The sequence below is a fragment of the Typopeltis vanoorti genome, chromosome 3 (genome assembly GCF_054136105.1).
Source record: "Typopeltis vanoorti isolate ZY-2024b chromosome 3, IOZ_Tvanoo_1.0, whole genome shotgun sequence".
NCBI classification, from domain to species: Eukaryota; Metazoa; Arthropoda; class Arachnida; order Uropygi; family Thelyphonidae; genus Typopeltis; species Typopeltis vanoorti.
The window spans coordinates 175,547,461-175,574,225 of NC_143551.1; the positions used below are offsets into that span (position 1 = coordinate 175,547,461).

The following is a 26,765-nucleotide window of genomic DNA, read 5'->3' on the forward strand; positions in this document are numbered from 1 at the left end:
TCACAACTGAGTCAGGCAATGCATTCCACTCATTCACCACCCTCCAGGCGAAAAACCTTGTTCTCACATCCTTGTTAACCACACTTTTCCTTAATTTCCAAAGATGACCTCTTGTTCTTCCATAACTATCACACAGCTGAAACATTTCCCCTGCATCAATCTTATAAAAACCTTTTATTAATTTAAATGTTTCTATCATATCCCCTCTTCTCTGCCTATCAACCAACCTTGGCAATTCACAAGCTCTCAATCTATCAATGTAGGGAGCATTTTTTACATCACTCACCAACTTAGTCACTCTCTTCTGAACCCTCCACAACCTCCTCATCTCCAAGGAATCCAGGTAAACCAGATCTGAGCACAGTAATCCAAATGTGGAAGTATCAATGCTTTATAAAGGGGAATAATAACCTCTTTATCTCTGGACGTTAGTGTGTTCCTCAATAACCAAGTAATCCCATGTCCAATCTTGGACACCTTAGCAATGTGTCCCCCGAACTTCATCCCCCTATCCACCAACACCTCTAAGTCCCAAGCCTCATCAATCTCTTGGAGTACCGTACCATCAATGTAGTACACAGCTGGTAATCTTTTAATCCCGAAATGCATGACTTTACACTTTTCCACATTGAACTGACATCAATTACCTTTTTCCCATTTTGCAAGCTTATTTAAATCATCCTGTAAACTCTCAACATCAGCTCGATTTTTTTATTGCGCTACCCAACTTTGCATTATCAGCAAACAACTGAATATCTCCCTTTAAGCCATTTCCTATATCATTTATATACAAATTAAACAACAATGGCCCAAGCACACCACTAGTCACCTGCCTCATCCTGGACTCTGCTCCTCCATACAGCACCTTCTAGTATCTCTCTCTCTCTCTCTGAGCCATTCACCTATCCATATCATCAGTTTAGTATCCATCCCCATCTGCTCCAATTTGCGTAACAGTGTTCCATGGGGTATCCTGTCAAAAGCTTTAGCAAAATCCAGAAGTGCTATTGTGTAGCCATTTTCTTTGTTCAACTCAGATGTCATTCTATTATAAAAAGTAAATAAATTGCTAGGTCAGGATTGACCTTTAACAAAACCATGTTGGCCCCTATAGAGTATCATATTCTGATCCACTCATACTTGAATTCTGTCTTTAACCAACTTTTCCAATACTTTTACCACCACTTCCAAGATGGTGATTGGTCTGTAATTAACTACCACAGTCTTGGAGCCACCTTTATGCAAAGGAACTACTTTGCCTTCTTTCCACTCCCTAGGGACCGCACCAGAGTTCAAACTTAAGTTAAATAACCAAGTAAGAGGCGTTGACAATTCCTTTGCACATTCACGCAACACCCGAGCTGATATTCCATCTAAACCAACAGCAGTGTTTGCATTTAAATTTTGCAATATACTAAGTACCTCTGATTTCTTAACTTCAATTCTCACATTAGTTATCGCTACAAGTACAGAGATATCATCACTTTAGTGATCACTCAGTAACTCTACTATTACATCTGAATTTGTCACCTCAATACCACCAGCACCCACTAAAGTTATGCTTCAGAAGTCATTCTTTCTTTTACCTGCCACATAGCAGAAGAACTCTTTGGGATTACTCTTGATCTCCTTGGCTAAGGTCTTCTAGTAATCTGATTTAGCTTTTCTTATTATGCTGGTAACCTTCCTAGCTTCGGCCTTGTACTGCTCGTGGGTGTACTAATCACCTTTCTCCTAGTAAATTCTCCATAACATTTTCTTTTTTTTGCAGATCAAGCTTGATACTACTACTCATCCATCTAATGCCTCCCTTGTTTGTCTTCCTGACCATGGGGACACAATCTGATATTGCCTTCCTTAGATACCCGTTGATTTTATCCCATGCACTGTTAACATCTTTCCCCTGCAATATGTTCTGCCATGGGATGGCTGCAAGCTGATCCCGAAGCTTGTTATAATTGACGAATCTGTAGTTCCGTATATACCCCTTCTTAAGAGAGAAATCCACAAATTTTGAAACCTCCCAAATCAATATCACATGATCGGTCTCACCAATTGGAGGTAAGGAGGACACCTTACTTATGCATATATCCTCTGAACCAATGACCAGGTCCAACACTCTCACACCACATGTCCTTTCAGTTATGTGCTGTTTCAAGTAATTATTTTGTAGAAGATGTATGAATTCCATTTCCTTTTTGCCACATGATATTTCCTCCTTCCAATTGATATCACCATAATCAAAATCCCCCATAATAATCACTAACCCTGTACTCATTGCATTAATTTGCTGATGCATGAATTCAATATCTCCCCCTGTATCCCCTGGGGCCTACAGCAGCAACCAACTGTATATTTGGTTGCGTTGGTCACTATTTCACACCAAACCACCTCAAATGAACTATCATTCACACGTCTATCATCTTGATATACTACTTTCTTTGGCTGCAACTCATCAGCTATCATCAACAGTACTTCTCTCTATCCTCCCTGAAAATACTGTACTGATCACATTCAATTCCAGTGACCACATCTGCTGACAACCAAGTTTCACTAATGCCTACAATTTTTGGTGAGACTGCACTGACTAATGCCAAAAATTCTTCCCTCTTATTTTGAATGCTTCTTACATTAGTATACAAAAACTGCAGATTCCCTTTAGTTATCGTACTAGCATTAGAACTGATATACATGTCACTAATTTCAGTAGTCCCATGCCGATTTTTATCCACTCTATTCTGCAATTTATTCCACGAATAAGGATCAACAAATATACAATCACTGCTTAAGTTTCTTCCTCTTACACTCAAACTTTTCAATTTTAGTTCCCCTGCCCAATTACTTCAACCTGTTCAGAAAACAGTAATTTCTTCAATTGCTTATGACCTTCCATGTTCAGATGCAACCCATCTCTTGCATACAGCTGTCTTTTGCCTTCAAACACACTCCAGACATCAACAAATTCTAGACCTCTTTTTTTGCACATTCTTGCAATCATATTATTCATTATCATCGTTCGTCTACTTAACTCATAATTGTCAAAACTAGGCAGCACACACACACACACACACACACACACACACACACACACACACACACACACACACACACACACACACACACACACACACACACACACACACACAATCCCCCATTGACACTTTTCTTCTTCATGATATCTAACAATGTTCTTAGCTCTTTTGCTACCTGACTACCACTCAGGTGATTTGTACCCACCATAACTATCATCTTTTCTGCATCATGCCCTCTCTTTATTGCTAAAACCACTCTCTCTATTGTTCAGTGATTCTCCCAGTTATTACTCAACGCTCTTTTACTTACTCCCTCACTCGCATGACATCTCGTTTCTTCTAGACCTCTTGTGCTTTCATTGTGTTGACTCCCAATCACTCCCATACTATTTATTACTTCATCAATCACCAAAGACTCTCCCATACTTAATCCTCTTCTAGAGAAGGAACTTAATGATATTCTTTGTGAATAGCTGGAGGATGTAGTCCTCTGGATGAGGAAACTTTTCAGAGAACAAAGAAGATCAGATGGAATGAAAGAGGCAGAGGAGGAAGTTCAGTGAATTTGTAGTGAACTGTGAATGGATATGAGCAGTTGATTATGTTATTACTGGCTTAGAGGAAAGTTGAAGAATATGAATGGCAGATCATTCTGGTAATAAAACTTATACGTTGGTTGTATATAATGATACTTAAGGAAATTACAACGTACACTATATATTAATGAGAAATTTTAATTATTTCCAATATTTCATCCAAGTTGGAAAGTAGGACCGAAGCAGAATAACAAAAGCAAGCCTGAAGTCCTAAAGAGTGCCCCCTGGCTGGGATGGGTGTTTCAAGTTGTTGGGATGAACTTCTACGGATGAGTGCCTCCCAGATTTGAGGCAGTTTCATGCAATCAAATTTGTTGGGGTTTGGATTGTTCCTTAAGGCTGAAGCAGATTCCAGGAAAAGTCTTTCATATTTATATTTTCTCCTGTAAAATAAAGTGGCTTTTTCCATCAGATCTTATTGTGGATGTCCAAGGAGTGGTCAGCAAGTCCTAAGAGGCTGTAATGGTGAAACCAGATGTAGTCCTTGTGTTTGGCAATTCTGATGTTTGCTGTCCTGGCTGTTTGGCCATAGCAAGACAGCTTACAACTGCATGGTACCTGGAAGACACACCTAGCAGGTCTAAAGACCTGCCAGGTGTGTCTTCCATGCTGATATTTGGGAGAGTGGATAGGAATGCCAATTTTTTTATGTGGTGTGTAAGTGGTTACAAGGTTGTATTTTTTTAGGATTTTTGCTAGTTTTTCAGGCATGCCTCAGATATATGGGTGGTGACAGATTTGGTGTAGTTTCTGCTCTGGATGAGAAGGGGGAAGTGTGTAGTTTTGGGGGGGTTTTAATATTTTTTGGATTTGGTGGGGATAATGCCTTCCCAATTCCTTCTTAGTCATTATGTAAGAGGCATTGTGAATGTGTTCCACTTCAGTGAACACATTCTGAGGGCACTGGGTAGTTATCACTGGAGCTAATCAATTTTACTCTGCTGTATAAGGTTTTAATAATCCCATGCTGTTGGGAGGCAAGAGGGATGAGTGTTGCTGAATGTATCTGCCTGTGTGTGTGTGTGTGTGTGTGTGTGTGTGTGTGTGAGTTTTCAGTAAACTGAGACTGCCAAGGGTATATCAGATCGGATTGGTGTGTAGTAAAGGTATCTAGGAAGGAGAGACTTGTTGTTTTTTGATTTTTCTAATGTGAATTGGATTCTGAGATGTTGGTTAAGAGTGTTAAGAATCATATGGCCAAATGGAAAAGAGAACACATTATCTACATAGCATAGCAGAACTGTAGATCTGTGCAAGGCAGAGGTTAAGGTTTTTTTTCTTCAAAGGTCTCTCCATGAAGTGTTTTGCCAGAGGGGAGGGAGTGAAAACCCTATAGAAAATTCTATCTGTTTATAAAATTTTCCTTATCAATAACCTGAGTTCATGGTGAACAAGGATGAATATCAGGAGGAAATTCTGCTTGGATGGTTTAAGGTGTCTTTAAGAAGAATATTTGTGAATAGATGTAAAAACTGACCAACATATCACTGTGTTGGAAAGTAATATTTTAGACACTGGGCTTAAAATGTGCAGAGTATTGAATGCATGAAGAAGTGTTGCCAGTATATTAGGTGAGCACTTTGGCTTAGTGTTTTTTTAAGTTTGTTGGTAATTTCTACAAGTCAGAAGGTAACCATTTTAAGGAGCCTGTTTAGGGTTCTGATCCGTGTGTGGCATGATCATAGTCCAAAGAGTAGTAGGTGGAGTGATCCTTAAGCACAGAGCTATGTTTGTATGTGTAATCATGTTGGTTAAGAACTCCAGGCATTCCCATTATATAAAAGCAGATAAGATTGTATTGTGAGCTAAAGTAGATACATTCAACAACACTCACATAATCTCACACCCTTGCAAAAAAACACTCAACTCTCAGTGCCCCTTCTGGCCTTTTGTCAGAAAGAGATCAGAAGGATCTTGTCCAACTTAGACCCGCAAAACGTCTCGGTGGTGCAGGCATTCCTCCAATTGTTCTGAAGGTTTGCACTCTGGAGTTGACTCCTGTTCTATGCGACCTTTTTATTCTCTCTCTCTCTCTCATTCCACTGGTATTTACCCAATGCCTGGAAATTATCCTTTTGTTCAACCCATTCCCAGGAAGCGTGAAAAATCCATACATCAAACTACCCACCCAATCACTTTCACCTCAATCCTTTCTAAAGTAATGGAGAAAATCATCAACCTCCAGCTCCTATGCTACTTTGAAATAACCCAACTAATTAATGACCACTTGTATGGATTCTATGTTACTGCCAATAACACAGAATCTGCTTACATATATCATGCACTTCTGGACAAATGCCACAGAAAAGATGGGTGACATATATACTGGCAGTTAATAATTAGTTGCTGAATCTCAAGTGGTTGCATTTGATATCTCCAAGGGTTCTGGCTAGGTCTGACATGAGGGCCTATTAAGTAAGTGAATATATATATTGCCCATCTCTGGACAATACAAAAAGGAAATAATGAGTGATATATGTATGCAAAATAAAGAAGCAGCTCATGAAATGCTAAATGACCTTGATAGAGAAAGCAGGAAAAAAAAATCTAAAGATTTAACTAAAATGAAACTGATCAACAAATTCAGATCATACTGAACTAAAATTAACACATAATAATAATGAAATTGTGTGTTAATTATTTATGAAAAAATAAGATAAAGAAATAAGTAGAAGAATCACAAGAAAATAAAGCATTTTGGTTATATAAAGATTACTTGTTAGGAGATTTACCTATATGCCTAAAAAGAAAGCTCTTTAATATATGCATTATTCCAGTGTTTACCTATGGAGGTGAGACATGGGCGACAACTAAAAAACAGGAAGACAGGCTGCATGTAGCCCAAGAGCCTTTGTTTAATTTTTTTTATGCATATTGAATGTTTTTTATGCCATCAGGCATTTTTTTAAGTAACATTTTTTTACATGTTGTTAGTTTTCTGGTTACCCAAAAGTTGCGCTACTATCAATTTAAATAAAATGAACACTTTGCCACAATTGTGTTAGATTCATTTGACAGTTGAAAACATAATCTCTCATATATCGTTGTTTCTTTTTCTCTGCTTATGACGGTAGACTTTTAAAATTTTACTTTTTATTATTTTAACTTTTGATCTATTATACGTATCTGTAGTAGTATAAATTATATATTATAATGCCATTAATTTCTTTCCTTGTATAATCTGCACATGCTTACAGTATGCTTTATAAAAAAAAATTTTTTTTTTTTCAGTTGCTAACCCCATGCATAAAATGAGTAGTGCAAGCAAGAAAAAAGTTCGTCAGTATTCACGAGTATTTGAAGTTCGGTTTCATAACCACTGCTCAGGATGAATGGTCACTATTCTGCCTATTGTGCGAAGACTGTTTGACCATGAATCAATGAAAAAGATCATCTCAAAGCACATTTGAAGGCAAAACATAGCACTTACGTGAACTATGATTTGAACCAATTTAAGTCTCTAAAGGAGAAGTTTGAGAAAAGATCAACAATAGATTCATTGTTTTCTGTATAAACTGCTACCCAAAATTGTACTCTTGAAGTTAGTTATGAAATTTCTCTGCTCATTGCTAAATCAGGAAAAAATCATACTATAGGGGAGGATTTAATTAAGCTAGCAATATCAACATTTCTCAAAACAGTTCTAGAGAAAGATGACAAAAATGTCAAAGGAATGCCATTGAGCAATAACATTGTTATCAAAAGAATAGATGAGATGGCTAAAGATGTAGAAACACAACTTGTTGAAAAGTTGAGATCAAGGAAATTCTCAATACCGATGGATGAATCAACTATAAGAGACAGTGAGGCTGTATTGATAGCCTATGTAAGATATATTGACAATGGTGAATTTACTGAAGATTGTTCTGTAAAGCATTGAAAACCACCACTACTGCCATTGATATATACAATAAGCTCAAAAATTATTTAGATGAAGCTCAAATATCAGTGAAAAATATTACATCTTGTACTACAGATGGTGCTCCTGTTATGATGGGAAAGAAACATGGCTGTTTAAAATTAATGAAGGATGACAATCCTGAAATGATGCTTGTGCATTGTGTTATTCACAGAGAAAATTTAGTTTCCAAAAAACTTTCGCCTGTTCTAAATGAGATATTGAATTCAGTTATAAAATGTATCAAAGCTAATGCCAAATGTGAGCATATCTTTAAACAATTTTGTGAGGATAAAACTGCTGATAAATACCCAAATTCAACTAGTTTTGCAAGAAATTAATGTTGCCCTTCCTATCATTATATTTAGTTGAATGTGGCTTTAGTGCTGTAAATGACTTGTTACTGAAAAAAAGAAATCATCTGGATATCATAAACAATGGGGATTTGAGAACTGAAATTGGCTAAATTAGTACTGCAAATAAAAACTCTTTGCAGCAGACATCAAGCTCAAGGATCAAATTAACTGGATTTTATTTCCCCCGAGTCGAATTCAATTTATGTTTTATAATATACAAAGTATAATATAAAATTTATATTCATTGAAGGAAGTCAAATTAAAAACAGTTTTACTTATGTTCCTTTTTTATTTGAAGTACCTAATTTATATTATATTTTTTCAGAACGTGGTTGACTATCATGCTAGAGGAGGCATCAAAATCTTTGAGGCATTGAGGTGGGGCATGATCCAAAAAAGGTTGGGAACTAGTGATGTAAGTGGAGATGGACTGGTCATATTAGTAGACTGCCAGATGAAAGGTGGACAAAATTAAGCACTGGGTGGATACCATGAGAAGGAAAGGTTGTCAAAGAACAAGATGGAGGGATGATCTATAAAGATTTAACATGAGATGGTGGACACTGGCTAAAAACAGACAGAACTGGAAAGTTTAAGGGGGGGGGATATGATATCCAGCAGTGGATGGAAAGAGGCTAAAGAAGAATACGATCCTCTGTTAAATGGCAGCAGTGGAATCCATATAGACAGTCACTAATTAGTTGATGAAACTCAAGTAGCTGCACTTGATTTCTTGAAAGCTTTTACTGTGTTTGGCACAAAGCCTAATTAACACCCATCATCTGGTCTGTCTGACTTCTGCAGCTAGGATAACCAGCTTTCTGACTGGACACATATTATGGCGAAGTGTTCTTTATCTTTTAACTATGCAATTAATGCTGGGTTTCCACAAGGTTATGCTCTCTCACCTACCTTCTTTCTTATGCATATCAATGACTTACTCCAGTTGACCACCAATCCAATACACAGCTTCAACAATGACAGTACACTTCACTGTCCTTGTTGACAGACCTTGCCAGGACTTAATTAATGCATAAGCTAGAAAAGCTGCAGCTTGGGACCTCATATTACAAGGACCTCTGCTTCAGTATAGATAACCTAAAATTAACCCAGTAAAGGGGATACTTCTTAAAAGTTACAACTTAGGAGTCACAACAATCTTAAATCCTGTTCTGAACATTGCACTAAACAAATTGCCACAACTTACAGAACATCAACTACCACTGCTATTAATACTGATCTACAAACTATTCTTCAGTACGGTTTCGGTAACCTTGTCAATTTCAATGCTAGCAAAACAAAGTTCCACCTTATCCCCCCCCCCCCCTAAAAAAAAAACACCTATTTTCTTCCAGTTTTATCTTCAACAACACTCAAATCTCTAGACAAGATGAGATTTATGATAAATGTTTTTTTCGACCACTATATGTTACATAAGATGGCAGAAAAATTGGGTTTAATAGGTCAGAGATTTTGATACAAACTATTAGCCTACTAGTTTCGCTGCATTAACTGGTGGCTTCTTCTGGGCCAGATAAATCTACACATAAGAGCTTAAAAACAAAAACAAGCTTAAGTTACGAATTAATACATAACTGAAGGATGTAAAATATCAAATTCATAGAAACCGTTACACAAATGCGTGGAGCATGGATGTTAGCACTTGGTCAGTCATTGTTAAGCAGGTGCATCCTATAATTGGCTGCGAAGTTGAACTCTGATGTGTTGAGAGATCTTATGAAAGATGATCTTGTGTGATATTTCTAGATATCGCAAAGGATCATCCCTTCGTTTCTGTTCAGGGTGCTTTGTAAACGGATGGCTACTGCGGCTTCTTTTATGTTGCAGGAGCTGTAGTCCTCTTCTATGTAAAAGTACTATGGTATAGTACTTTTATCCCATTCACTGTTGTGGTTAGTGTTGGAAAAATGGAAAGCTAAACCAGAATTGTCCTCTCTGTTGTTGTTTATGTCTCTAATGTGCTTCTTTTGTATTATTTCTAGACTTCTAGAAGTTTGTCTGATGTAATTCAGGCTGCAAGAACAAAGAATGTTGTAAACTCCAGGATGTTTATTGAAAGGATTCTTGTCTTTAGGTGAACATAACATATTGCACACTATCTTTATTGGTTTGAAGGCAACTCAAATGTCATGAGGCTTTAGCAGGTTGGTAAGTTTTTGTGAAAGCGTGCCAGCCAAAGGAATGGAAATAGAAGTCCTGTGATGAGTTTCTTGGATTTGGTTGGAGAAAAGTATTCTTTTTAAATATAAAGATAAAGAGCCAGTAGGCTTCATTTCGGTGATATAAACATTATTTAAATTAAGAGGGTATTAAATCCCACATTGTTTTAAAACCGAATAAGAAACTCAAAGATTGGAATCAGAGAGTTTCATGCCAAATATAGTATAATAAACTATAAAAGTATCGGCGACTACTAGCGTGAGCTAATGCAAATAGTCCAAGTATGTAGTACAAACTCGGGCAACTCGCAGCAAAGGTGGTAAAGTTCTGATTGCTAATCTTGGTATTTTCCATAATGTAAAACACATTTCCTAGGAAATGTATGCTGTTATTACATTATGGTGGGAGGTCACTACTCAGACCGGTTTCAGCCTTTATTGAGGCTTCATCAGTGAGTAGCTAGACCAAATTAATACCAAAGGGTATAGCGAAAAGAACTTATATACTCTGCTATACGAGTTTTCAAAAAAGGTGTACCCATTAAGTTACTTAAATATAAAGATAAAGAGCCAATAGGTTTCATTTCGGCGATATAAATATTATTTAAATTAAGGGGGTATTAAATCTCACATTGTTTTAAAACCGAATAAGAAACTCAAAGATTGGAATCAGAAAGTTTCATGCCGAATATAGTATAATAAACTATAAAAGTATCGGCGACTACTAGCATGAGGTAATGCAAGTAGTCCAAGTACGTAGTACAAACTCGGGCAACTCGAAGCAAAGGTGGTTTCTGATTGCAAAAAATTCGTATTCTTTTTGTTATTTTTTTCGGATATCCATTGTTTGTTAATGTTTGGAGAATAAAATCTATTTGTCTGTTAATACTCTGTTGACTCTTATTATAGAGGTTGCCCTGTTTTTTAGCATATGTATAATGCTTAATTTTTGTGAAACATGGTGTGATGAGGTGAAATGCAGGTAACGGTGAAACGCCTGTGTGGGTCGACTTGCGATACATTTAGACCAATGCTGTCATCCATTTGTTTTGTAATTAATATGTCCAAAAACGGTAATTTCCCTTCATTTTCAAGTTCCAAGGTGAACTAGATTTTTGGGTGAAACGAGTTTAAGGAAGTTAGGAAATCATATAGTTCTGCCTCACTATGTTTCCATATTATAAACATGTCGTCAACATATCTCTACCACACTGATGGTTTTGGATCCGTATGTAGTAAAATGTCATTTTTGAACTTTTCCATAAATAAGTCTGCAGATGGAGGAGATAGTGGACTTCCCATTGCAAGACCTGAAAGTTGTTTGTAGATATTTCCATTCCACTTGAAGAAATTTGAATTAGGGCAATGTCTATAAAGTTGGGCAATGTTTAGAGGAAACATCATCTATGAGAGTCATAACTTCATTTACTGGACCATTCATAAGCAAAGACAACATCTAAAAGCTAGAATGTCTGTTCTTGATATGGAGATATTTCTTAGCTTTTCAATAAAGTGTTGTGTATTTTTGATATATGTGTCTGTATTTCTAAAGTGTGCTTTTAGAAGACGTGCGAGATGTTAGGATAACAAATAAGTTGGGAAGTTTATTCCATCTACAATCGGATGAAGAGGTATATCGGTTTTGTGTACTTTTGGCGATCCATATAAACGTGGAGTTAGCAGATGCATTGACTTCAGTTTCCTTTTAAGGTCTGTTGGCCATGTGTCTATGTTACGCAGAAGGTTATTGGTTTCTATATGGTTCATCCAAGTAGGGTCTGAGTCTAATTGACAGTAAGTGGATGTGTTGGAAAGTAAAAACAAGATTTTTGATACATAATCTCTCATATTTAAAATGATGGTGGAATTGCCTTTGTCAGCTTTAAGGATAATTATCTCTTTGTTCTTTTTTAAATTAGTCAGTGCTCTTTTTTTTTCTAAAGGAGTTATTTCTTTTTTGGAGGTCCAGAAGATAAGAGAAGGATCACAGTCTTTAATCTCATATCATTTGCAACAGGTTTAGGTAAAAAATGGAGTGCCTTCTCGACATTGCACATAATGTCTATTTTAGGTATAAACTCTGGAGTGACTGCAAAATTTAAACTTTTTTTTAGGATGCTAACTTCTGCAGATGTTAAGTTGTGATCTGAAAGGTTGAAAACAACTTCATTGTCAGGAAGGTTAGGTCTCGATTGAAACTCTTTTCATATAGGGCGTTGAATTTTTTATATGTCTGTTCTTGCTATTTAAGAATGTTCTGTTAAATGTTCAAACGGGACCACAGGTGAGCATCTATGCTGCTAGAAATAACGTAGTGTAAATTAAGGCACAATGAATCAACCTGGCTTAGGCAAACCTTGTGTATTGTATCCTCTTGTGTAATAACACTAAAGACATTTTCCAAGAGATTTGTTTGGCTCTTCTAGAATGGAAACGCTATCTAGTAAGTAAGAACTTTTGAATTATATTGCTGTTTCTGCACTTTTTTAGAAACGTAAGTGGATTCAGAAGTTTTGCTCTCTTACATTTGAGCTGTTCTAATTTACGCACCTTTCGTTTGACTTCCCCATCAAGTCCATTCATGATAAATGTTTTTTTCTGAAGAGCTATTAACCCTATACAAATCACAAATTTGCTATTAAACATTGCTCTCACATTTGAGGTAGTGTTCCTAAGAGTACTCTGAAAATACTGAACTCAATACAGAAGAGAGCAATTAGGTCAATCAATGACTCATCTCTCACCAATTCACTCAACCTATTTTCACACAGGTTCAGGTTCTGCATACATCTTCTATAAATATTTTCATGGTGATTGAAACTGCAACTACTGCCATCCAACACTACTTCACAGTTCAACTCCAAACTTATAAAGCAAGTTTCTCTTCCTCCTCTTCCAATTCTTTCAATGCTGTACTCTGTAAAAGTTTCCCTCATATGCTTCCCAAAGGAATATGCAATACACAGGTCTTCAAATGAAATGTGAACATGTATCCTTTTTCAACTCTACACATTCATGGTACTAATATACTATAGGTTGACCAACTAATCTTTCATGTATGAGATCAACATAAAAAGAAGAAATGCGTTCCCTTAATATTCCAAGGGTCTGAACTAAAATTATTAATTAACAGACAGAAGTTGGCCCAGAGAATTTCAGTAAACAAACAGGATTGCTAAAAGAAAGACAAACACAGTGAAAAGAAATGTATTTAATTAACTGTAATTAATTATACAAATATTTCAGCTTCGGTTTCTTAAACTGCTGTCAGTGTACCAGAAAGAATTGGGAAATTAGAACAATTGTAGCAGCAATATTCAGAGTTCATGACAAACTTAAAGAGGTTACAATATCCCAATTACCCAACTTATCAGAATCATGGAGCTGGATGCAGTCTTGGTATTCTTGCAGATGTACTTGAGAAGACTGACCTGTCTGCTCATTATAAGAGAGACTGTATGAGCAAGGCATTCTGTAAACTCCTTTAAAGATGAGAATATTATTTCTTTGGAGAGTGTAAGAATGAACTTAGTTTGTAAACCTGATGGAAGGAGATATGAAGGTTAATCTGGTGAGCTTGTCACACACACCTTTGACATATGTAATAAACACTGTAGATATATCCTCTGAAGAAGAACTGGGGTGAAAGTAAAATTTATCAATTAAATTGGTGATGGTGTCAGAGATGAAAGTAGTTCTAATGAAAGACATTTCTAAAGAAAATTCACCATAGCAAACTATCCATTATAACAAACCATTCCTGTGGTCCTTACAGGTTTGCTATAGACTCATACAAGTCATCAGTATTCAAATTCATCAGTATATCAAATTATTCATCATTTGTACAATTTTAAAGTTTGTAAAATAAATAAATGATCAGATAATATTTAAGATATTACACTCTTAAATATTACTTTAATGATTTGTAAGGCAAAATTTAAGCAAAAAAAAGTATATAAAAACTATGAATACAGTTGCTGATCTTTTTCCTCTTCTTTTTCTTCTCTTTTTCTTCTAGAAACTTGGTTGTGATTTTGTCATAAACTTGAGTAAATAAATTCGTTGGTACGGTTATAACTACTGGTATTTCAGCTTCACAATCTATAAAATTAAAAGGATTAACTAACTGTAAAATTTATTAATTTATATTATATATCATGTTATCACAGCTTCACATTTGTGTAATTTTAGGATTCAATGAAATATAACAAGTTTTTAAGACACAATTATCTAAGTGTGCAAAAAATGAAGGGAAGATTAAAAATGGACAATTTAAGTAACAGAAAATCAATTGCTTGCAATAATATTATAAAATTGGTTTTACAGAGCTACTTTTGCCACTATGATTGCAAATGGAGTCTATAGATTTTAGGGCACAAAATTTAAAAATGGAACTTCTCCAGCTCAGCACAGTTCTTTGTTAAAAGTATGCCCAAGCATAATGATGTATTGTTCACTGACAAAAAAATCATACTTACCACTTAGAGATAAAACAATGCATTTTCAAAAATGAATGTAAATAGACAAAATTCTAGTACTTGCATATAATTTTTATATATAAATGTCAAATAAGGAAAATAAAAATAATATACACATACACACACACTGCTTGGAAAGAAGTCAATGGACACCATAGTGTGAGAGGAATAAACAGCCATGGCACCCACCTTAACATGATGTAGGACCTTTTACTGCGATGACTGCAGCAATCCTACAGGGCATACTTTCCACAAGCATACGATAGTGATCAATGGGAATTTTGGACCATTCTTCTTGTAGGCATGTAATGAGGTCCTGGACTAAGATTTTTAATTCTCCAATGATGTTCCTTGATCTCACCCGACACTCTAATTCATCCCAAAGATGTTCAATAGGGTCAAAATCTGGGCTCTGTGGAAGCCAGTCAAATGTGTTGACATTTACATCTGCAAACACAGTTACAGCAGTAGCCATATGACATGGTACATTGCCTTACTGAAAGAGACAACAGTCAGTTCCATAGAAATGCCACAAAGTAGGAAGCATTTCATTGTCCGGAATGTTCAGATACCTCTCAGAGTTCAATGTTCATGACACCACAAACAGAGATCCAAGACCAAACTAGGAAAAACAGTACCATTGCATCACACTGCCACTTTTGAATTTCATAGTTGGGGTTATGCACTCTGGTAAGAGACATTCACTGGGCATCCTCCGCACCTACACACGTCCATCTGCTCAGTGGGGTGCATGATTCATCTGAAGATGATGCTGCATGTTGGTTCAAGTAATGTGGGGTTTGCATCCTGCGGTCCCACTATGGGAAACCCATGTTGTGAGCCTCAGTTCTGAATGTTTTTGTGTAGATTCATGTTCCAGTCGATGCCCAGAAATCCACGCTCAATGTGTCAGCTGACGAATGGTGGTTTTTACATATTATTCTTTGTAGCATCCTATGGTCACATTTGGTGAGCGTGGTGGGTCATCCACTGCAAGCAGCACGTGCACTTGACTGGGATGACCCAATTTGTCAATAATTTTATGAACAGATATGCTTGCAACATGGCATCCTATCACAATGCCTTTTTCAAACTTCATCAAATCCCTTCTCTCAGCCATTTTACTTGGATACAGTTGTACTGACTTGAGAGCTTCATTTGCCTCCAGTTTATACAGGCTATAAACATGTGACTCATTAAATGACAAGATGTACATTGTCCATAGGGTGTGACTTCTTTCCAAGCAACGTGTGTATGTGTGTGTGTATATATATATATATATATATATATATATATATATATATATATGTTACGGTTAAAGTGATAAAGCCGGTTATTATTAATAATTACTGGTTAAAGCGTATAATTAGAATTAATCACTTTAACTGATTAAAGTGAATAATTCTTAGAGGAGTCTGGTAAATGTAATAAAAACGTTTTATAAAAAATATTTTATTTAATAGCAGAGAGAAAAGGGGATAAATACATTATTATATTTTTTATATATATTATATTGTTGTACAGTAAAAAACAAATTACTTATTTTTGCAGGAAAAGCCTCTGTGGCACTTGGAATTACAAAGGATTTCTGACTTTTTACATTTGCAGCGATTTGAGTTACAATGGGCTGTACAATTGCAATACTGTAAACCTTGGCCAGCTAAATTAGAATTCTTGCGGACACATTCTCTTAGACTTATCTCAATATCAGGAACTTCATTAACTGAAATAAAAGTTTCCTTACAAACGGTAAATTCGTTCCTCGAATAGAGTTGGTTTAAAATACCATATTTTGTACCTAATTTACATAGGTTTTCATTCTCAATAGAAATTATAACAGCTATAATATTCCGGTTATCGGTCTTAGCCCTGTCTACTTCTGGAATTCTTATCCGAACATTTTCTCCTACATTTGCAATTGGAAACTTAGTCATTGAAAGCCTTAACATTTTTTTCAGCTTGCTTCTTAAGTGACTGCTTAGCAGAGTTTCGAGATTCTTGAATTTTTTCTGTGATTTCATTGAGTGCAAAAGAAGTACTTTCCTTACTTTTTTTCATTATTTTCTAATTCAACATTAGTTATATTTTTTTATTTTGTTATCTTCCTTATCGATCGTTCCTGTTTCAGAAAAATGTTGTTTTCTTTCGATTTGGCTAACACTCTTATTTCTGTTTTTGTTTGGATCTCCAAGATAAGTCATCACTTGTATCATCTATTTCCACTTCCACATTGTCACCATTTTCTGTCCTAATACCGCTTTCCCTCTCTGAGATTATCTTCTCACATTCAACATCCTTATTAGTTTGATCTTTTAATATCATCTTGAAATCTTCACTCGTGATTTCTGACAAGGTATTGACTGGTAAGTATGTTTTCAAACCTACCTTAGCTTTACAGCCAAACATAGCTTTATAGGAGACTGTGATCTATTCCAGAGCGATGTGCTCTGTTTTTCATAAACTGAATAAATTTTATCCCTTCCGACCATTTTGTTGTTTTATTTGTTTCAAGCCATGTGGATAAAATTTTTTCAATGTCTTGGTTTGCTCTTTCAGTCAAGCCTTGTGATTGACTTTGCCGTGGTTTCCCATGAACAATCTTAAGCTCATTCACATTGCGCAGACTTCTTCAATAATTTTATTCGCGAATTCCCGGCCATTGTCACTTTGCAAGATGCATGGGGCTCCAAATATTGTGAATACATCCAACAGATGATGTGCAACTTCTGCAGCTCATTTTGTTTTCAAAGCTCTAAGTTGAACAAATTTCATAAGATGGTCTTGATAAACCATTATAAATTTATAATTGGCATCAGTTTGTGACTGCATATCAATTAAATCAATCTGACATGTAGAATTAAATTCGCTGCTTTTAATTGGTTTAATAACGAGCCCTTTTTTTTGGAATGCTCAATTTCTTTTGGCAGGGTTCACAAAGATTCAAATATATCATAACAATTTCAACTGCGATGTTCTTATACTTCTCTTTAAGCTCTTTCATCATTCTGTTTCGTCCTCCATGGCCGATGGCAATATGAGTGTCATGAATTAACTGAAAATTTTCCTCCAAGAAAGTGTAATACATAATCGGATCTCTTTCATTTTTAACAGGTACGACGAGTTTTTCAACATTTCCAATTTTTACGATATCAAATCTCGATAACCGTTGATAACCTTCGGATGTTTTGCCGGAAACCTTATCTTTGTTCTTTTTAACTTTTTTCGTTATTTTTCCTTTTTTCGATCTCAACATATTAATTTGGTTGTTAAATCATGTTCTCATTATTTCTAAATCTCCCATTATGCTTATGGGTACATAAAATCAATGAAAATGTGGAGAAATGCACACACTTAGTAGCGACTGATGTAAATAAGAAAAAAAAGCAACCTCTCCTATTAACATAGTAATCAGTACTTCTTCCAGGACTTGTCAATTATGGTTATCTACAGGTCCGGTCGGAGATTATTGATGCCCCTAGGCAAAGAAATTTAATGAAAAATATAAAACCTGTAAACATGTTTTTATTACATTTACCAGACTCCTCTAGGAATTATTCACTTTAACTGGTAATTATTAATAATAACCGGATATATCACTTTAACCGTAACATATATATATATATATATTTAAAACAAACATAAACTTAAAAGCTTATAGGTACTTCATTTCCTCTTACATCTGTACATGCTTCTCATTTTTAATTATTCTCCTATATACTAAGTTTTTTAATTCATATTTTAAACCAATTATAAATACAGATCACTAAGTGTGTGATTTCCCTTCATTTAAGGCACTTAACATGAGATAATTAAGCATCATAATACTGATTGCCTGTTTCTTTGTTGGAACAATAGCAATCCATGTCACAAATCTGGACATGGATTGCTATCATTTAAAAAATGGAAATTAATAAATGCTTAAAGATATAATTTATAGTGTCATTTACTACAGTAGAGTACTCCGAAAGGTTTATGTTTTTCCTGTCAACTAATTTCTAAGACTAATCAAAAGATGAAATTCTGCATTTTTTTTCTTTGTTTTTCTACATATTTAAAATTGGCTCAATAGTTTCATTATAATTTCCCAAACGACCAGGAACTACACAATTAAGGTTGATTTTTTTTAAAAAAATTCATCCATTGTCTAATTACAGTCAGATGATCTGTTTTATCAAAATCTTTACCCCCATTTTCAGAATCCATATTTTTCTCTTCTTTAGTTATTTATCCTTTCAGGAATCTAACATAAGGACATTACAAAACCAATCCTGCTGAATGCACCAGATTTTGCTAGGCCCCCTTTTTTTTCTAATCAACATGCAATTTAATAACTAGTCATGCAACTATACGTTAATATTAATCAATTATTATTATTTTTATAGTGACCAATTAGGATAAATCATATTTTTACTCTTGACAGTGCAATGACTTCAAAATCCATATAAAAACTATAATGTAAAACACTCAAGGCTTTTTAAAAAATATACTAAATATAAATAAAATAAATAGAGATAACCGAATAGCTTCAGCATCTTGGTCAGTACTGATGATGACCTTTGGTTAGAAATACTTGAGTGTGAATCATGTCTAGGATGTGAACAACCTTTCTCAGGACTTTTCAACTGAAAGTGAGTTAGACCATCTTATATGGAGGTAGAAAGATTTAGCTTTTTATCCCCCACAAACATAGGTTTCCATCTGGCAAAACAGGAAAACTGTTCAGAAGAGCACAATTTACAGAAACTCATGATATATAGGTTATTATTATTATTAACAAATAATATATATTTTTATATATAATTAAAATTTTGTTTATGAAGTGTTGTGTATTTTTTATGTATATAAAAATGTGCATTTTTTATTTACATAAAAATGTGCATTTTTTATTTACATAAAAATGTGTATTTTTTATGTAAATAAAAAATGCACAACACTTCATAAACAAAAACATCACACTCAACAGTGAAGATTTATTAGATTTCACATAACTGTCCTTTTCATTAATGTCCCGATCAATGGTACTATACTTCTCATACAGAACATATTTCCATCCAATATCATGGCCCTCTTTTGCCCGCATACTCTGCTCCAGATATTTCGCGTGCCAAAATAATTTTTACCTATAAAAAGAAGGTATGTTCATGGGCTCACCACTTTACCCCCCTAATAGCTAACTTTTACATGGAAGAATTCGACGAGCTCTAGATTCTGCCAGCCAAAAGCTCAAAGTCTGACTGAGATATGTTAATGATATTTTCACCATTTGGCCCCACAGCTGCGAAACATTAAATACATTCCTAAGCCACCTGAACAAACAACAGAAATGCATCCAAGTCATCTTTGAGATCGAAAACAATCTCTCTTCATTTTCTAGACACGTCTTCCCTCAGGTAGCCTTTCCTTCACAGTCTACTACAAACCTGCACACACACACACACACACAGGCCAATTTTTATGTATGTACATAAAAATTCATACCACAAAAAAATAGAGGTAATGGGCACCCTCAAACACAGAGCCCTAACAATTTCTCCAGTGAACAGGCTCTAAACCAAGAATTTGAAATTATTAGCCAAACGTTTGTAAAAAATGGCTACAATAAAAAAAAAAGTTCACAAAATCCTCCAAAAAAATGCCATTAAAAGCAAAAAAGATTACAAGAATACCATACCATACATTAGAGGCATTTCAGAAAAATATAGATAGACCACTTCTTAAATACAATATTAAGACAACCATCAAACCCCCCTTGCAAAATTAAGACATTTACCTAGCTCCTCCAAAGATCCTCTTCCTTACCTTGACCACTCAGGGGTTTACAAAATTCAATATGCCTGTAACTTACCTTACATAGGAGAAACAGGATGCACCATCCCAATTAAAAAAGACAAGCAGAAATGCCACATTAAATACCTCCACTATGGTAAAACATGCCTGTCAGACCATGCACTTCAAACATGTCACAGAATTGACTGGAAAGGCACTAGTCCCTACACCACACCAGAACCTACTTTGAAAGAAAATTCAAAGAAGCCTGTGAAATGCTGAAACATCATCCAAATCTGAACAAGAATGATGGATTAATTATTCCAAGAATTTGGAGGACCCATCTTCAAGCTATATATCATCCAGAACAACCCCAAACAGAAGAAAATCTTAATACGAGAGAACTTTAGAATTGTTTAATGTAGTTTCTATTTTTTTATGTTTAATTTAATTTTATTATTACTATTATATATATATATATATATATATATATATATATATTTTTTTTTTTTAATTCCACCAGAGGTCAGGCTAGGGTAAATGATTAACAAACATTTGGATTCATCTTAGGTCTAGTGTATTGTTATGTAGCTTGTATCCTGTACATATCTTTGTTTTCAATGCCTGATGATCTCAATATAGAGGTCGAAACGTCGAATGTTACTTTCTTAATGATAATAAAGTAATTATTCTAACACATATGTTGTGTCTCCATAAATTCTTCACTATGAATACTGACCACCATGTAACCTTAAAAGAAAAACTATAATGTTATATTTGGATTCCGTAATTATACACAGTAAAATAAGTGTTAGAAGTAATTATTCTAACACGTATGTTGTGTCTCCATAAATTCTTCACTATGAATGCTGACCACCATGTAATCTTAAAAGAAAAACTACAATGTTATATTTGGATTCCAATGTACTTCCTAAAGATGTACAAACTGGGTAATATTCGCCATATTCTGGATCCCCAAGGAGTAACAAGACTCATTGCAGGAAACTCGTCCTAGACCAACCATAGTGTATCATACCATTCCTAAATCCATTCAGTGTCTGCACATTCACACTCTCACCTTCTTGTCCTTTTCCCTTCCACTTGTTTTACTGTATGAAAAACTTTCCCAATATCAATCCTGTAAATATCTCTCAACAGTTTTAAATATCACCCCTTTGTTTTCTATCCACCAAACTCCATAATTTGTGCCAGTCCTCATAACTAACATTATAAAGTCCTGATATCATTTTTGTTATCTGCCTCCAAAGATTAATTTATCCTATTCAAATCAGGTTACCATCACTACTTTAGTAATATGTCCCCTAAACTTTAAATTTTTATTGACTATCGCCCCAAAATCCCTTGCCTGTTCTGCCTTCTTCTAGTATAGATATCACAACAGAGTATGCAGTCTCCTATTGTTCGATCTTAAATTTCAAGACCTTGGATTTAGTTGTATTAAATGGACATACCTATTCGTTTGCCCATCTTTCCTGCTTATTTAAATCCTCCTGAAGTTCTACTACACTGATTCTATTACTAATAACTCTTCCAAGTTTTATGCCATCTGCATATAACTGCATATCTCCATGAAACTCAGTGTCAATGATATTATCACTGTTAGATAAGGTTATAAAGCAAAGGTTGCAGTACTGATCCCCATGAAACTCTACCTGTAACCTTGCTTTTCTTTGATACTGCTCCTCATACACAACCTCATGATATCTATCAGACAGCCAATTTCCAATCTAATTCAGAAATCTGATATTTAATCTTGATGTGTTGCAACTTAAATATCAACTTCTTATCATGCAGCACTCTATTCAATGCCTTTGCAAAATCAAAAGGAAAAAAGAAGGGAAGTATATGTCTAACCCACATCAACTGCTCCTGTCACTTTATAAAAGGCAAAAAAATTACTGAAACAAGAGAGCCCCTTAACAAATCCATGCTGACCTTCACAGATAATATCACCCTCAAATGCCCAATTTTTTATACAATCGCTCACTAATTTCTTCAGAATGTTAACAACTACAGAAGAAATACAAACTGGTCTATAGTTTATGGCCTGCATTTTACCACCACCCAGTAGACAGATTTTTATGAACAGCCATGTCAATGGAGCTATCAGTTCCTCAGCACATTCTCTTAAAAAATGCAGTGAAATCCCACCCAGTCTTACTGACTTCTAGAGTACTCAATATTTGAAACACATTTTCCTCATGCACCTGCTTTTCCTAGATGAAATGATCCAATGAACTGATCACAAACAGTTCTACTATGTCATCTGCATCACTTGATCCCCATTTCCATCTTCCCTTTCCATCTGTCTCTTAGGATGGGTAGATTAGTGGAGAGTCCCCCTAATGAGGGGTTTATGGCGAATTAATACAGCCACTCCTCTGCTGCATCCCACTAAGGGCAAGTATTAATGACTGCAGATCAGTGTGTGTCCACAGTGTCAAGTTTTCCTGTTCTGAGGGACAAAACACCTGAGTTTCCAGGCAAAAAAACCTCTACCTCCATATGAGACTGGCTAACTCACCTTTAGTCGAAAGATACCAGATAAAGGTTTCTCACATCATGGATGGGAATCAAACCAAGGTCTTTCTGACCAAATGGCTTCATCTATACTGACTGAGTTATGGAGGCTCTTTATTTCCATCTAACAGGGTCATAAGTTTTAAAAGAGGTATACCGTGAGTAGACATATCAATACAAAATTAATAACTGTACTGAAGATGCCTGTGACACACAGGCATCTTCAGTACATTAAGCTCAAATTAAACAATAACTGACAATTTCAAAAAAGTTTTAAAACCACTGAATATTTTTGTTGCCCTTCGACCGTTTAGAAAAATCTCCACCTTTCTCACTTCGCCTAAGGACAAGCTTCCACATCTTAATCATCCAGGTGTCTACCAGATTCTGTGCTCTTGTGGATTATCTTATTCCGGACAAATGGGAAGATCTGCCTCTATTCGGCTAGAAGAACACCAATCTTATATTGAATACTTTAAACCTGAAAAGTCTGGACTTGCAGAACATATCATCTTCACTAGAAACAGAGTTCATTGGAGAAAGACAAGAGTTCTTCACAAAAGTCAGTTTCTCATGGAACGCCTTTATAAAAAAACGTGAAACTCTACTTCATTCTCCTAACTTAAACAGATCAGACGGCTTATGTCTATCCCCTTTATTGGAGATAGTACTTTACAAATCAGCTGATCTTTCCTAACTTTTTATTGTATTGATTTTTTTATTATTATTATTTATTTATTTTTATTTTTTTTTAAATTTATTTTATTTTATTTTATTTTAATTTTTAGGAAAGTTATTGACCTTTTTAGTTATCTTACACCAGCTACTTAGGTGGCGCTTTTTGGAATTGTCAGTTATTGTTTAATTTGAGCTTAATGTACTGAAGATGCCTGTGACACACACAGGCGAAAATTATACTATTAAATAATCTTTGTACGTGAGTTTTTTCCGTTATTAATTTTGTATTGATCTAACAGGGTCATTTGTCCACAATTATCTCCACATCCCCACTACTGGCCACATAAAGAATTCCTTCAGATTTTCTTTGGACTGCAGTGCTAATTGTCCTTCTCATATTCAATTTTTATCTTCCTTACTATACTAATCACTTTCCTCTCTTGAGTCTTACATTCCTCATGCAACTGCTCTCAACCTTGCCAACAACGCCGGAAAACAGCTGTATCTTTTGTAGATCTTACTGCAGCTTATGACACAGTCTGCAAGTTGCTCCGTGCAATCCCATGCAAAACAATAGCAAAACTAATTGATAACATAAGCAACCGCCTGTTCCAAGTCTGTATGGACGAGAACAAAAGTGAACAAAGAACACTGGATAATGGATTACCACAAGGGTCAGTTCTGGCTCCCCTCCTTTTTTAACTTATACATCACAGATATGCCTCATACAGCCTCTAAGAAGTTTTGCTATGCTGATGACATTGATCTAGCCACCAGACACACCAATTTTACTACAATGGAAGATACACTAACAAACGACCTTGCAGTCCTAGATGAATACTTCAACAAATGGAGATTAAGTCCAAATCCTAGCAAAACACAAGTTTCATGCTTCCACCTGAACAATAACCAGGCTAACAAAGAACTCATGGTCTACTTCAACCACAAACCGCTACACTACAACAGATTCCCGAAATATCTGGGCTCTAGATAGAACACTATCTTTTAAAGCACATCTCATTAACACAGCATCCAAGCTAAAAACAAGAAACAATATACTGCAAAACTATGTGGAACAACTTGGGGTGCCTCAGCAATAATACTTTGCTGCACTGCTCTTGGCCTCGTTTACTCTACAGATGAATACTGCTCACCAGAATGGCTGAACAGCACCCATGTGCATTTGGTTGATGCCCAGCTTAACACCACTATGTGCCTTATTTCTGGAACTGTAAAATCAACCCCAACCTACCAGTGCTAAGCAACATCCTGCCTCTATACAACCGCAGATCTAACTTTCTTCTAAACGAATACAGCAAAATCCTGGAAATCCAAACTCTTCCAATCCATGAAGACATCCCATCCCTAGAAATAGGCTAAAGTCAAGGCGCTCTCCAATCTTAACAGCAAAAAATCTTGCAGAGACAAATTTCAACATGAAGGAGAAGTGGAAAGAGTCCTGGTGTAACACTTCAACAGGGATCTTCCATGATTTAGTGGCCCGACACAGATACCTTTGGATTTTGACCTACCTCGGAAAACTTGGTCTGCCCTTAACCGAATCCACGCCAACCATGGCAGATGTGCAGGCAGACCACCTTTACAAATGGGGCATGATTGCCTCATCCAGGTGCGACTGTGGATCACCCCGCCAGACAATTAATCATATTATAGCAGAATGTGTCCTATGTGCATACAGTAGAAACCTGTCAGACTTCATCCATGCTACAAAGTGCAGTCAACTGGATAATCAACCTAATTCAGTTGTAGCCTATTCTTGATGTCTGTTTTATGACTGTATTATGTCTTCTTATTGTACATATGTCTATTATTATGTCCATATATATTAAGGATTAATGTAATGTAACTTTTCATGTGTGAGCCATACGGTAAATAAATAAATAATAAATCTCAACCTTTCCTTATACTTTCTCCTTAACCTCTTTTTCAGCTGCAGTTCCTTTGTTTCTATTCATCATCCATTAAGAAATTTTATACTTGGTTTTAATCCTTTTCCCAAGGAAGCAAAACAATGTTTTGCATGTGAAATATGTTCACGTCTGAGCTACTTGTATATAGAGGCTAATGACTTCTTATCACTTGCCTTAGTATGTATCCCATAATGCAAAGCACACCCCCTTTTGGGTGTGTATAATGTAATGCATAATGGGAAGGGCCACTACCCAGACCCAGGAGAGATACGAAAGTTGAAGTAATGCAGAAGTCATATATATCTCATATACAAATAGACAAAAGGTGCTTGAGCTTATTAATAAAAATCTCTGATGAGAGAAAAATGTAGAAAGTTGTTTACCTTGGGTTTATCATACGTTAAAGATGCCAAGAAATTTTATGCTTGGTTTTAATCCTTTTCCCAAGAAGCAAAACAATGTTTTGTGCATGAAATATATTCACGTCTGAACTACTTGTATATAGAGACTTCTTATCACTTGCCTTAGTATGTATCCCAAAATGCAAAGCGCACCCACTTTTGGGCGTGTTTTCTTAGTATCTTTAACATATAATAAACCCAACGTAAAAAAACTTTCTATATATATTCATCATCCACTTTACCAAACTGAGTTATCTTTTTCACTTGAGGAATTCAATTTGCCATTGCTGATGATAAACATTTCTTCACTAGCTTGCTGCATTGAAGAAGAAGAAGAAAGAATGCTTATGGGAGGATGATGCTAGTGGATGAAAATGGTAGATTTTTAACTGCTGCAGGGGATATAGTTGAGGTATTTAACAGTAATTTATCAGGATATTTCATCCATACAAAAGCATTATCATGAGTACAGTGGAGAAGGGACTGATGGTAAGCAAGCAGGAGATATATCGAGGAATTAAGTACACTTGACATTAATAAAGCAGCAGGACTTGACAACATATCAGTACTTGTCTTAAAGGAATGCTCCAGAGAGTTTATGTACAGATATGCTTAGGTGTTGGTAGTTATAACAGTTCATAACAGTGGTTTAAAGTAAAACCATATCAAAAAATAATAATTAATTTACTGAACTTACCGAAGACTTGGCTAGTTATCTAACTAACATCATCATAGCACAAATTACAACTGTGCTAAACACACAGCACTCAATTAGGTTGTTGCAAAAGCAGTTCAAATTGTAACTGATGAGGAACTAATGTCCTAAGATGTGTCCTAACAACAAAGTTAATTTGAGAACATCAGACTAAATGTGGTGAGCACATGACTGGCTCCCAAATCTTTAGCAT

The 26,765-nt window shown here is 35.5% G+C and overlaps 1 protein-coding gene across 2 annotated transcripts in view; it reads right to left on the bottom strand.

Annotated features, from left to right (window-relative positions):
• The window catches only part of Gen (XPG-like endonuclease), a 317,873-nt gene that overhangs the window by 11,353 nt on the left and 279,755 nt on the right, over window positions 1-26,765 (bottom strand). For both annotated transcript variants that reach the window (XM_090416218.1, XM_090416217.1), the window contains exon 12: window positions 14,035-14,163. In XM_090416218.1, coding sequence (XP_090272344.1) covers window positions 14,035-14,163 — 129 coding nt within the window. The remainder of the gene's footprint in view (window positions 1-14,034; window positions 14,164-26,765) is intronic.